General features: G+C 40.9%; 1 protein-coding gene across 1 annotated transcript in view; it reads left to right on the forward strand.

Annotated features, from left to right (window-relative positions):
* Positions 1–512: 512 nt before the first annotated feature.
* Positions 513–14,868, forward strand: part of znf704 (zinc finger protein 704) — a 64,005-nt gene continuing 49,649 nt past the window's right edge. The window contains exons 1-2 of the mRNA XM_006787865.3: positions 513–1,445; positions 8,900–9,087. Of these exons, the coding sequence (XP_006787928.1) occupies positions 1,185–1,445; positions 8,900–9,087 (449 nt within the window). The 5' untranslated portion in view covers positions 513–1,184. The remainder of the gene's footprint in view (positions 1,446–8,899; positions 9,088–14,868) is intronic.

The raw sequence follows: 14,868 nt of genomic DNA on the forward strand, positions 1-14,868 counted from the left end.
TGAAAAAAGTTATACCTTCCTTTATTTGTTCTAAAACGGTGGGACCGGTTGAAGTCTTTGCCAGGGCGATTATGGCCCCCGGACCTTATGTTTAACAACCAGTTTTACCAAAACAAAACTGGCAGGTTAAAAAAAGGGAAATAACCTGTTGTTTTTATAAGCAAAAAGGCAGACCAGTTCAGCTCATTTAATTTATTTATTTTTAACCAGATCATAGTAATTCAGAGGTCCCACGGCACCTGAAAAGTAGGCTGTACAAGTAGGTTAAAGCATGAAGCTTTGCTGCCTGGTCCAAATCTTCTCTCTTCCACAGCCTAAATTCCCGCCTTTTTCCTTTCTTCCCTCTGCCATAACCCCCTCCCTTCTCGCTTCCAATCTCTCCTTGCGTCATTGTTTTCAATGGAGCATCCTCCCCGGTTGCATTACCTTCTTTCGGAGGAGAAGGGGAGCGGTGGGGGCTTGTGGAGGCGTGTGCAGCGCCGACCAATTAGAGACCGCCGTGGCCGCCGGACCGCACATGTTTACAGGCAGCATTCCGCCGGTAGAGTCCCCGCTCGGTATGAGGTGACGGCGGACTGGATGCGGCAGTAGTTGGAACCGGAGCCGGTTAACGGTCAAATTTCAATCTTTTGTAACACATACGGCGAGGTGTCGGGGTACAGAGCCGTGTGGGGCGGAAAAATTCGACGTGCTGGCTCCCGTGCTTCTATGCTCAAGCTGTTTGCCTTGTATTAGCCACCATTTTTACTTAATCGTGTACCAGTGTCGTCTCGGCTCACGACTACGGCGATTAGTCCGCGTTTTCCCGCCGCCCCCTCAGCTCGCAGGGAGCAGAGAGGAAAACAAACAGGTCGAACGGAGGAAGATTGGTAGCCGGTTGGATGTAGAGGTTGTTTAGCGGCGAATGAATCGTAGTCGTCGGCTACTAATTCAGAGCTGGTCGGTTTCTTGTTTCTTTTTTTACGGGGTGCTTGTGCGCGGTGCATTCCGGACGCTGTTTGGAGTTTCCCCCTCCTCCGAGTATGTTGCCCCTTTCTAACATTTTGTCAGGGCTGTTGGAGCGCGTAGTCTACCCGCTGCAGTTTTGTATTTTTCACGACGCTGTTTACCGGCTATAATTCGACGGTTAATGATTTAATTTTACCGGCTCGCCGGCTTTGAATACAGTGAAACAGTTTTTAGAGATGCACACGAGGCGCCTGGTGAAGCGCTCGGTCCTCGGCAGCCGCGTTTATGCGCCGAGTCCGACGGGGGACGGTGCCCCGGTGACAGGAGTGGTCCAGGCTGTCAAGCAGGAAAACAGAGACTTGTCGGTCGCGGGAGCCCGGCGAAGCGTCTACACCGTGCTCATGCAAGACGGGAGCCTCAAGGAGTTCTCCGAGGAGGAGATAGCCTCGGGCTTCAACCACACCGCAGCCAAAGGACCACTCAAGTCCAGCCTGAAGGTACGTGGGTCCGACCGGCAGGCGACGCTTCACTGTTGTTGTTGTGCGGTGTTTTGCAGCGTTTAACCGCTTCCTGCACGGAGCGGATTTAACGGTGTCACCGCCGCCGTTCCCGCCGCCGCGGACGGGAGATTTAACCGGCTGGGATTTAAAAAAAAATGCATTATGTTGTTATTGCTATAATAAGTCGTTTGCATATTGAAGCATATAACGGACTGTCATGACATTTGGCGACATCAGATATATAGGACAAAGGGCTTGATGGGGCCTGCGCAATGTTTATGTGGGCTAGTGGGTGGGTAAGATGAGGCAAACAAACACGCTCTGACTGCAGCGTTTTAGACTGATGTAAATAACCGGCCCGAGGTTTTTGCATGCTCGCCGCCTTATATTTTATACATATATGTATGTGAATGTGACATTTCTTACAGATAATTCTGTGCAACCGGCATTTAATTGCACATTTGGTTAAAGATTTAATTACATTTAGGTTTTTTTGTTGTTGTTTTTTTTCTCTCATTCATATATTAATGCATGTTACACAGTTTAAAATCGATCGTCTCTATGTGCACTCATTCTGCTCAAGGGTGTTATTGTTTTAAGAGCTATTATAAAAGAGATCACGCGCACTTCTTGTTGCATTAGAGTCAAGATAGTAAGTTGTGACGGTGTCCAAATCTGCAGTCCTGATGTAGGCCTAACAAGCGATGATCTGATTGCCTTGCAATCCAACTTGAATGCTTTTCTGTCACGTGGCCCCAAATAAAGATTGTGCGAGGAAGAAAAGGCCAGTTCAGCTCTTGGATGAGCACACTGTTTCTAACATAGGGGAAGTGTGTGTGGGGGGTATTGTGTTCATCCTTTTTATAGCGAGGGAGTGACTGAGGAATGCTTGTGGCTGAATAACAACTTTTTTTGATGCTGTGATTTTGATTGCATTTCTTGTGTGTGTGTGTGTGTGTTTTCATGTTGTTGATGCAGAAACTTGCAGGCTGTAATCTTCAGTTTTATTTCCATGACCAAAGCTGAAATGTTGAGCCACAGTTTGTGGATCTGTCACAGTTCCTGCAGCAGTAAATTGTACTCTTCTGCCTGAAAATGCACATAAATCTCATAAACTGTTATTTAAATCAAACAGATGCCAGATCTTCCCAAAGATAAACCCGCTCTTCGGGGGGACTTGTTAGATCTGTGAGTGATGGGAAATGCAGTGTGAACTTAGGTCTCCCGTTTTGCAGTTGTGCATGCAGTGATCAACACAAAAGCTGTTGCACAATTCTGTTACAGTCCCCAGCGCTGGCTGGAGTAGTGCAGCTGAGGGTGAGAGCGTATTCCTGTCAGCACAATGGTCAATTCTCTTTCAGCACGACTCAATTCCCGCTGATGTCGAAAACAAGCCATAAAATGAGGAGGAGGGGTACGCTCTGTATGTGCGTGTGTGTCTGTGTGTGTATGCATTCACATGTGCATCTGTGTTGCTTTTTGTGTGCATTAGGGCGCTAATATGAATGTGATTTTCATCTGTTGTGTGTTTTGGATCTTTAACGAGTGAGATGTGACTGCTTTAAATCCTGGAACAGGAGCTGTTTGTGAGAGCATGCCACCCCGTTTGAACAGCAGCAGCTGTACGGCCGACAAAGTGGGCGCCCCCAGGTTGGCAACGGGTGGCGTGCTCCAAAGAATCTGGATGCTTGGCTCTGTGCCCAGAATGGCGAACGAATGGTCCCTGTTTTGCATGGGGCGGGAGTGGGGGGGCGCAATGCCACTTGTTGACTTGCTGTTTTGTGCAAATGTGTGTTGTGTGAGAACTAAGTTACGGTGATTTCTCCAGCTGCTAACAAAGAGATCTCACTCACTTCTTGTTGGTCCGGAGCTGTCGTTGTTTGTGTTTGTTGCACACCGATGCGGGAGTCAATGAAGCAAGCTTGTTGACAGAGGCTGTGACTCTTTGTTCTAAGGCGGTGATCTCAGGCGGGCCCGTCGCTGGCTGTGCTTATTGGTTCGCTGAGCAACATCAGCAGGAACTACAGTCAGTCTGGATGCTGGCGCCCATGTGGAAATGGATGAGTAATCCTTTGAGGGTGAAGGAAGGTTTTGAGTTTATACATACACGTTATTCTTGCTGTTTACACACAGGCACAGGAATAATCATAAACCCAAACATAAAGTGGTAATCTATCTACAAAAAAAGTATTACTAATATATAATAATGATAATAATAATAATAATAATAAATTGTACATAAAGGCTCATTTACCATTATTTGCTTCTGAGTGTTTGACATTATCATACTAGACTATGGACTATGTCTACAAGGTGTTACATCCACTTGTTATACTGATAAGGCTCTCCAGCTGTGTCCATTTTATAGACTGTATTTTAGATGGCGATGGCGGGTTAGTGAAGTTCTGCTGTGAAGCTTCGAGCTGAGTATTTTCACCAGTATCATCTTGGTATTAAGATGTAACAAATGAGAAGTGGACTCAGGGACACCACACACTCATTGGTTAACAACTTGTGATCGACAGATACACAGTGAGTCGGTTTTAGCCTCTTTTTTTTACGCTAATGTATTCAGTATGATTTTAGAAGTAGTGATGGAGCTCATAAACTCATTAAGAAACTGTTAATGAGATCACACATTGGGGCAGTTATATAGTTAGAAAAATTTGCAGCCTGCTGGCCTTTAGAAAGAATGCAGGCTTAAGTGGAGCCCGACCGATTTATTGGTGGGCCGATATTTTCAGCCATTATTAGTTATTTATTGAACTCTTGGTATTGCCGTTTATAAAGACTGATGGGGAAAAAAGAAAAAGAAATCAGAGAAACGCCCTTCACTGATGTTATGAGTGTTGATGATGCATGGTTTGTCCACCAGAGGGCACTCTACAATTTTTCTGTTCCGAAACCGGGTTTGGAACGCTACCTACACAACAACCAGCTGATCTGAGCGGAGTCGGTCAGAGTGTACACGAGTAAATACACGTTACAAATAAATAGTACACGTTACAAATATTAGAGAAATCTGTGTATGTCTCGTGTGTCTGAAAGAAAAAAATATTGGCAATATCAGAATATAAGATTTTTTTAATCACCAAATGTCAGTCGAAATTGGTCTTAAAAATCCCGTATTGGTTAGACTCTTCTGCATTGGCTTCCCTTTTCAGACCTTGAAGCGACTTTTATTTTTCATACACAGTCTATTGTGTGTGTCAGTACTACTCTGAATATAAAAGAAGACGACACCATTAAACGTTGGCTGCTAAAGCTATTGTGCCTTACCGACATGTTCTCAAGTCAAGGAACCAGTACATCATAAGTAAAAGGATAAGAAAGGTGATAACTTCATCCACTAACTAAACCTTAATGTATACAGTGCATCCAGCTGAGATCATTTGGAGCCCAGCTAAAATAATCAAACTAAACACAGTCATTAAAATCTGTCTTTTATTTTTAAATTAGTTAGACACCTTGGGCTGTGTAATTAAAATGTAGATTTTTCAATTTGTACATAACACCCTACAGGCAGCTATAGCCCACAGTTTGGCACATGTTATGCTCAGGATATTTGGCCCAGCCTGATTAGATTGACTCACCAGGCACCATGCCAAAGGGTCATTTTGACAAAGTATTCATATTGTAAGTTAATTTTAATTAAAAAAAAGTGATGTTATTGCCATGTGCCAGGATATTTTTGTATGAGGTTGATACACTTTTTCCTCTTAATTTAATATTTAAAACATCCAAAAAATATATTGCTGCACTTTTTTTGAATGAAATTGTGTTTTTTTTTTAAAAAGTCAATGTTTGTTTGCATTTTTTTAAATTGTGGTCAGGATGTGGTTCAGCCCAGGAATGCCGTATTGGAAAAACTGAGATTATGAGTAAGCCATTAACTGTCTTTATCAGAACCATTTTTAATAGTCATAATAGAAATTCCTCCCAGCAACAAAGACCCACATGAGCTAACAGACGTGGTTTCCACTGAAATTCTCTATTATGACCTTTGACCTGCACAGGTAGAAGAATCTTTACGCTTCACAAACTGCTGTAAGTAGGTTACGAGTTTTAATTTGTGTCTCTTTGAGTGGGACACAGAACGAGAATGATAGATGAGGAGAGGAGGGACACTTCGGGTATTTGTTCTCTGCACAGGCACTCACGCACACACACACACCAGCTTTGACATATGCGACTCACATTTCACCACCGATTTGGCATGATTCACAATTTCCTGGCTCTCTGCAACGCTATAATTCATAAGCCCGGTGAAAGGAAGGAATTACGGTTGGTTTTATCCGAGGAATACACTCATCTTACACACAACACCTAATCTTCTCCCAGCCGGTGTAATCCATCTTGTTGTTTTACTCAAGTTTGTGTTTTCATTGTGTATTTTGCACAGCACTGGGCATTTTTTGTGACGAGACTATATCATGAATGATATTTGATATCCATTCGTCACGTTTTTTTCTGTCTCATTAATCGAAATGAATGGTGTTGTGTGTTGGACGTGTGCATTCTGTGTGTGTGTTGACTTTTCCACAGTAAAGACTAATCCTGTTGCACTGCTTTAAGATAATGATCTAGTTCACACACACAAACAGACACACATTGGCCTGAATGCCATTCTCCTCAGCGCTTGGTTTGGGCAGCTGTGTGTGTCACTCTGCTTTTGTTTTGCCATTTTCTCAGTGTGTTTTTCTAAGATCACCGTGGCTTTAGCTACAGAGGTGCGTGTGTATCTGTGTGTCTGTGTGTATGTGTTGGTGGGTGCATTTGCGCTTGTTTTTTGATCCGACAATCTTGCCAGAGCAGGTCACCTTAATGGCTGAAGCCCTGAAACAAAGAAAGCCATTGTTGCTGGTTACCCCAGTCTACCTTGAACTTCATTCTGCTTTTTTATTGCTTCTGCAATGTTGCCAGAATCGTAGCAAGATGAATCAGTATGTCTGTGAGATAAAACAGGCAGTTTATCTGAGACTTTATTTTGCCGTAACAAAAAAATGTTGTTTTTATTACCCTTTACCAATTTATTTAATTAATAAACACCATTACTTTGGTTGTGGCAATACACTGTACATAAAAGATGACTATTTATGGGAAAATGCTCCTTGGCTTCCGTGAACTATGATGTTAGTCAACATTTTTTAGTCTCTGTTGACAGTTTGAATCTTATTTAATAAAACACAATGTTTACGTTATGAAATCTGTAGTCTTACAGTAAAACTAGAGCTGGGCGATAGAACGATAACGATATGTATTGCGAAATAACTTTTTCTCGATAGAAAAATTTAACTATTGCGATAGACCTCGCCGCTCTTGTCCTCTTAAAAAAAAGAACAGCCAATCCAAATTAAGTAGCGCAGAGCCGAACCAATCACAGCCGCAGCGTCACGTCACATGACTTGTTACATACAGCACAAGTGCCAAGCCGCACATGTGTATTTGTTTGGGAAGCAGCCAGCCGCAGGCCCGCCCGGGTAATGGAGGAAATGAGTGTGCCGACTAGAGAAAAATCAACCGAGAGCGTGACCGAAGGTTACCAAAGAGAAAACAGGTGATGATGGTTCCAATGCCGGAGAGATTGTTGAACGGAAGAGCCATAGAAGTTCTGTAGTGTGAAGGTATTTCGGCTATTTCAAGTCTGACAAAAAACAGAGTAGCACGCACTGTAAATTGTGCCGAAAGCAAGTCTGGAAATACAATAAAGCGGTGCATGCTCAATCTCTGACTGGAAGCGCTAATTTGTCATTCGGCTTTTGTCAGACTAAAGTAACTGTTAAAACTGTTTGAAAAGCTAAGCTATACAACAAGGAGAGATTGAGAATTTCCTTTTAGTTCTCAGTTTATTTGATATTGACAAAAGTTAGTCAATTTTGTCTGTTCTTCTGTAAAACGAACTAAGATTTATTTTTAGAATTAATATTTTGTTTCTAAGTGGAATTGACAATTTAGTAGTCTGTTCTGTTTTGTTTGTTCTATTTTGAAACTTAAACGCTTTAGCGGCTGCCTTTTGTGTAGTTTGCAATATTTGCCTTTATTTATCTGAAAAAGTCTCATGTTCCTTAAGTACATCTACCCTGTTGAACTTATTATGGGAAATAAATATTTAAATCAAAACAAGCTGCTGATTATTTCACATTTTACTTGTGAGCAACGGCACATTTAAATCTTACAAATATAGTTATTTGGCTTATATTGTGATATATATCGTTATCGCCTGAAATGAAAAAAACATATCGTGATATGAAAAAATCTTATATCGCCCAGCTCTAAGTAAAACCAATGCAATGCAGCAGGGTTGACCTATATTCTTATTTCTTGAGAAGTTACTGAATAAGTGTGCAGTGTCCCCAAGTTTCTCAGTCTGATCCAACCCTTGCTTCTTATATCTGACAAAACCACTCTGTTTGAGGCTTGGCTATGGGAGATAAGTAACCAATGTGATGATGTAGTGAAACCAGTGAAATATACTTCCTCTCTATGTATTTGTTTAAAATACAATGATAGGGTTTTTTCTGTGTATAAAAATGTCTGGGACCAAAGACTTAGGATAATAATATATATATAATTTGTTTTTTTAAGCATTAAAAAGCCGGAAAGGCCATCAATTTCAAGTAAGGCCTAGTAAGGACAGATTTAGCATGTCTGCATGGCTAAATGCATCAACTTGCTGAAATGTGGTTGGTTGACTAGATATTTGTGTTACCAAGGAGTTAAGCAGATGTTCCTAATAAGGTGGCTGTGATACATACATACATGCAAACCCTTCTTTCTCTCTCTGGCCTTATCAATAAATTGCTCACATTTCTTCCACTAAAACCTGATGGTGTTTGTGAAAGTACAGATGATGCTGTTTTTAAAAATAAATTTTCTTTTAGTTTTTTTTTTAAAACAAATTACTTTAGAAGCAAGTGTGGTGCTATTATGTAATGTTTTATTATATTTTTGCTCATGACAGTGCAGTTTTTTGTGGAAAACCTCATCCCTCCAAAACGTCTGCAGGAAGAATAATAGACTGGTTTTGTAACTGACCACTGTTCATTTTTGACTCTATCCAGTGTGTTTTGGCAAAGACTTTTTTTTAGGCCCAAGAATGTGGAAATTTTCTTAAACCGTATTTAGACTGTGTTCTATCACATTTAAAATGTAAACATTCAAATTCAAATTTTAGCTGCCAGGTTTTGAGGCAGCCAGTGCCCAGACCTTATTTTCTGTCTATTTTTACTTTTGGTTACTCTCTTTAATAATAAATTAAAATGGACTCATTCTGTAGATGTGTTCTTCACCAGTAACAGAATTGCAGAAAATATTTATCATTACGACCTTGTTAAATAAAAAAAAAGAGGCAATTTGAAGGAGCTGATTGCTACGTCATCATTTCTTCCAACTTATTTATGTGGTATTTCTGCACAAGCACTGAATTATTTCTTTTTTTCGCCTCTCTACAGCAGAGCTCCAGTAACGGAGCTCCAGATGGCCAGAAGGTGGAGGGCGGCTGTCTGAGCCCAGAGCCAGCGGAGGAGCAGCGTTCAACGGACGGAAAACGTGTTAGCCGGGACTCTGACACCCGATCGGTGTCCCTGCTGGAGCAGAAACGCAAAGTAGTCTCCTCCAGCATTGACGTCCCCCACGCCAGGTAGGACTGAGTATTTGAAATTCTCTAGCAGTGACAGTCTGATTCCTATCCTGCAGGCAGCTTGGCTAGAGTGGTACAGGCAAAGTTCACAAAAAGTTTATGACATAGATATGTCATCTCACAAATAGGACAGACCTTATGTGGGCTGACATCCTGTATTTTATTTGATCCTCGAAGCCATCTTTGCAGCACATAGTTTACAAGATAATTTGGCAAGAGTCTGCTTTACTCCATAACATAAATATTTTATTATATGGCCTCACACATGCTACACTCTTCCAACATACAGTGTTGTGTGTGTGTGTGTTTATTATAAATAGATATATATATAGTTGCATAGATGTGTATGTGCAAGTAATCCATATAATCCAAAGGTTCAGGCTTCAGACTGATGTAAACACTCAACAGTTTTGTTTTGTTTTTTCTACTGTTAATGTGGATGATGTCATCTCGGGCAGACAGCTGTCCGAGAACATGCCTCAAAGAACTGCTTTTCAAACCTTCTCCTTGTGATCGAGATAAGAAAGTTGACTTCAAGGGAGGGAGAGGGTAACTAAAACTGCTTGCTGACATAGCGTGAACTACACCAGTGTCTACTATAAGATAAATGTGGATTATTATGAATCGTGACTCGCATAAAGCTAGTTTACTAGAATCCAAGAGTAAAAATATGGAGGCGGAAATGAGCATAATAGGTCCTCTATAAACCGATCCAGACATTTTGTTGATTTAGGATTCTATCCGTGTTCTGAATATTAAAAGGTTTTCAGCAAAATGTTGCTTTTGGATGCTGTTTCTTTAACTTGCAGAAGCATTTATGGGTATTGTTATTTAAACGGCATGCCTCTCTGGTGGTTTCTCAACAGTTACCCTGTTGAGCGCCTTCCTGCTACACAGCAAAGACACCGTGGCCTTGCAGAATACTTTGCCCTCATAGCCAGCGTGTACAGTTGTTGCTGTCATGTGGTATAAACATTGGGGCACATATTCCAAACTGATCCTACATGCAGAACATAACCCTATACAACTGGAAATAATTATTATGTTATGATGCATTAGTTATTCCTTTACTCATTCGGTGGTTCTCTTTACACTGCACACACACACACACACACACGTGCACACACACATGCACACAAATATTATTTTAGACCACCAGACTAATTCCCCACATAAGCCATTTCCACAATAGAGCAGTTAACCATTGGTGGGCAGCAGTGCACGACAGTGAAGTTCTATCTAATAAAGGAACAACACTCTTTCTCAATTAAATGTGAAACCCTAATACCTTGTAAAGCACTTTGCTGTTATTGGACATCACTCCTCATTACCTGCCTTCACTCTGCTGCAGGAGTCCAATCGATGGCAACTTGCTAAAAAGTACAGCAAAAGTTTCCCATTTGAGCAACTTTATCACTCCATCCTGAGCTATTGCCTTAAATTTAACTGTTATTTGTTGATGAGTCATTGATTAGAAGCTGCCTTATGGCCCATTAAGAAGGAAGAAAGGTCTATCGCATAGATTAGACTGGAATTTCATACCTGTCCTTTGGATGGGGATTGCAAAAATATTGATATTTATGTGTTTATGGTTGGATGTCTTATTGATTATCTTGCTGCTCAAGTTTATGTGCAATCACTAGACCAACTTCATGTTGTCTAGTGATTGCACCTCCTCCCACAGAGGCCAGCTAAAAACAATGTAGCCACGGGGAGATGTCTTATAAGTCATATTCAGAAATCCTCATAAAATGACTGAAAGAAGACATGACCTTCAGAGAGCTTCACATCTTCAGAGTTATTGGTGTGGGCACACACAGCACTCCGAAAATCCAAATTGGCTCTCCAGCCAGAATTCCAACTAGATTATGTATGCTGGGATGTTATTTAGACCGTGCAGACATCTCTAAGGCACCAAAAACATGAGCACTGTGTGCAATACTTCTTATATACGTGTGTATATAGAAGCAACCAATGACTAAAGTTAGATTTGGTTTTAAACTATGGACACCTTTGCGTATTTTGGTGTGAAATGAAAAGCTAACAATGGCTGTTATCGCTACTTTTAGCACATTGCCATGGCATGATGGCGTTTGGCAATGTGCTTCTGGAGTCGGGGGCTGTGTTATAACAAAAACTAGTCGTGTCAGATTGTCAGAATAGCTCGCACTAATTCCAATCTTATGGTTAGTAGAGGTGGGAATCACCATACATCCCACGATACGATATTATCACAATACTTAACGCAAGATACGATATTATTGCGATTTTTAAAAAAAATATTTTGCGATATTCAGATTCTGTACATACTTTATCAATATTCATTTTATCTAATATCAAAGTCTCGCACTCAGTCTTTCTCTCATTTCAGTCAGTTTTATTGTTGACAAACTGAACGGTTTGTATTACAGTCAGGATTCTTGCTCAGACAAAGGATCAACATGCTCTGAAGTCAGAGCACAAAAACCTTTTTTGTAACAAAATATCGATTTCTGCTGTCCCTGTATCATTACATTATTAGCAAACAAAATATCACGATACTACACAGTATCGATTTTTCCCCCCACCCCTAATGGTTAGAGGTTAGGACATGGTACCTAAACCCACTATCCACTCTAATGAAGGGCAGTAGATCTTTCACAGTAAACTTGGAAAGAACCCTGTAATTATGTTTTGTTTTTTTTCCCTGCCTTGTTCTAAGGAAGCTAATACAAACATTTAAGAAGAAGTCCTTGAAACCAATTCTGTGTACAGACTTTCGTGAAATGATAGCAAGTGTTATCTTCATTTGACAAGTCAAGGTAACGCTTCACTTTTTTTGTTTTTTTTTAGTTTGACAATTTCCATCTGCATCTGAACCAAAAGCTGCTAAAAAAGCAAAAACAGTCAAACATGCTGAAATGCTCTGGCCTTATCAGATCTTGTATTTTTAAGTCTTTTCTGGGGTTGTTTGTGTTACTGCCTTTTTGCACATCAGCAACTTTGTCATTATTAGGGATTTGTTAGTTATTTCACTTTGTGAGCCAAAAAATGAAAGTCACATAAATACCATTTAAAGTCATAAGACACTTTTCCATAAATTTTTCCATTTTTCAATAAATCGCGACACCACCTTCCTATTTTCATAGCAATAAATTTAAACAAATGAACTTATGTACAGTACTCTATTTTCATTTATACCTTAAAGACACCTTTTTTCTGTTTCTGAACATTATTTTTCTGCCTTCATTCGGCAGACACAGTAATGACAGAGACAGGAAACATGGGAAGATAAAGCGAATGTTTATATGTGCAGATGACTTGCTTAATAAAGTTTCAGCATTGAAGAAGAATAATTGTGGATTTTTCAGTTTTCTTCATAAGTGAAGTCATCCCTTCATTCCTGTTTCTTATTTCTTAATGTTCTCGCAGTTCAGTTCAGTTAAAGTTCAATCCTTTCCCCATGCCACAATCTTTTTTTAGTTAATGAAAAGTCCAACAGCATAGAATAGACTTATTACTCTGATTATTTTGTGTATAGCACTTCAAAGCCTGGTACTCAACATCCAACAATCTATTTTGCTAGTCAAGTGCTAAATCAAACCCACTGCAAAAGCAGTCTTCCCACAAAAAAAAAAAAAAAAATCAATTTTCAGCCCAATTCATAAAGTGTGCTTGCACAATCAAGAAGATGGAAAGTTCATTGTTGCTGCCTCTAAGAGCAGGTATGATTCTAAGCTCTTTCTTTAGATATCCCCACAGTGACCTCTTTGGTATACAGCTCCATTATTGCCTCAAGATTAAGATCCAAAGGTCTCATCCGCTGCACACCTGCGACCAATTTTAAACCTGCTCCCACACTGGGGAAGAAATTGTGTCGCCGCTGACCAAAGAGTAACGTTTATCTGTAATGGAGACAAAGGGGCAAAGAGACGAGAGAGAGGGAGGTGGTGAGGAGTAATGGTGGCAAAGGGACGAGGGAACCCAAGGAAGCCCAAGCACTGAGGGGAAATTTGTGCATACAGTGGAGGGGAAGAAGGTAACGGAGCTGAGAGAGCATGTGTCGCTATTAAGTTAACAGCAAAAGAGAGAGGAAAGGGAAAAATGCCTGAGGATTTTTGTCGGAGAGAACTCTCCAGAGAAGTCTGACCTTGAGGTTGTTAATTGCACTCTGAAAAAAAAAAGTTCCCTCTCAACTTGTGATTTACCAAGAAAATGTCTGGCTGTTTGATGGCTCTCCAGATCCCCTGCAACCTAGAATACAATAGGTTCCCTCCCTCGCTGGGATTCAGTGAAGTACCCAAATGCCTCTTCTGCAATCATTGGGAAACTAGAGGAAAAATGACAGTGTGCCATATAAGATGTTGGACCTCGGGGGGCTTTTTGTAACTACATTTCATGCTTCTGCCAGCTTGTCCAACTCTCTGTGCTTTATCGAGTAGCTGCGTACATTGCTTTTGTTTGCAGGACGCTTGCTTTGGCAACTTTTTATGAGTCCTGCAAACAGAAATCGATGGCATTGCATGATTGACATGTGTTGACTGATATTTTTTCCATCACTACAACCCTCAAACGCTCAGAAATGATTTCCTATTTTTTTCTTTAAAAAAAAAATTTATTCTGCACATTAAGAGTAGAAAGATTTGCTCACTGTGGCGGGTTCTCATTTGTTTATTGCCATGTTTGTCTTTGCTGAATTATCAGACATGGTTAAACATTGTCAGACTCTAGTCTCAGCCAGCTGCTGGGTCTGCTCCTTCCTCCAAGGGCTTATGTTTTCTTTATTCAGGAAACGGCCAATTGTAACAAGAGCTAGTGGGGCCAGACCAGTGGAAAACGAATGGCTTGGCTCTTGACAAATAGCATTCAGGAGACTAATTGCTAGCAGGGGAAGTGAAGTATAACCCTAGATGAAGGCAAAATCAAGAGTGCTTTGCTTGTTATTACAAAATCCCAAAACAGCAGATCTGAGGGTTTAAATCCTCTTCTCTTCAGAAAGCCAGCAACCCCCCCACCCCACCCCAAATCTGTCTAGCATTAACAGAGGTTATTCATGTATTTCTAAATGACTGGACCCCTTGCTGTTCCTCCATGATGTTTTTTTCTTTCCTTGTTTCTTTTTTTAATACATAAAAGCTCAACAAAGTTACACATGTAATTTAATTATGGTAACTGATGACAAGGAGTCTGGAGGGTGGACTGGAATTTGGGAGGGAACCAACTTCAAAACCAGCGTTGTTGCCAAGAGCATTTTGTTATTGTCATTTTTTTTTATTGTTGATCAGTGTGCTTGCAGATCACCCAGTTTAGTGCGGTGAGCCAACCATGTGCTCCACTCTCAGAGCCGCCTGCATCAGCCAACTCAGGCATGGAACAAGTCCAAAGACAAAAAGAGGCCCAGAGGGACTCTCAAATTATCGTTTGTCTTTTGATAAAGTGACACGGCCCGTAATCAGTTTGTTTTCCTGCTGTTCGGTGGTTTTGTTTGTGTTTATGGAGTTTTCTTACCTTTTTGGAAACACTGCTCTCGCTGCTTTTGCACAACGTGTTTGTGTTTGCGGTGAGCGCCGGCGCTCGGGTTTCGAAATAAGAGAAAGTAGGGGAGCGGCGTGGGTTTTCGAAAGAGTGAGTGACATAGAGGGAAAGCGAGAGAGGGAGGGAAAAAGCGCACTGTTCATTTGCCAAAGAAAACAGTTTTCTTGGTTTGGATGCCAGTGGAGTTTAGAAACCAGAAGATTACTATCTGAAAAGACAAATCGTTCCTTCTCCTCCACTGTCTAACTTTCCTAATCTCAGCGGGCC

The sequence above is a fragment of the Neolamprologus brichardi genome, chromosome 22, assembly GCF_056152115.1.
Source record: "Neolamprologus brichardi isolate AB-2024 chromosome 22, ASM5615211v1, whole genome shotgun sequence".
In the NCBI taxonomy this organism is placed as follows: Eukaryota; Metazoa; Chordata; class Actinopteri; order Cichliformes; family Cichlidae; genus Neolamprologus; species Neolamprologus brichardi.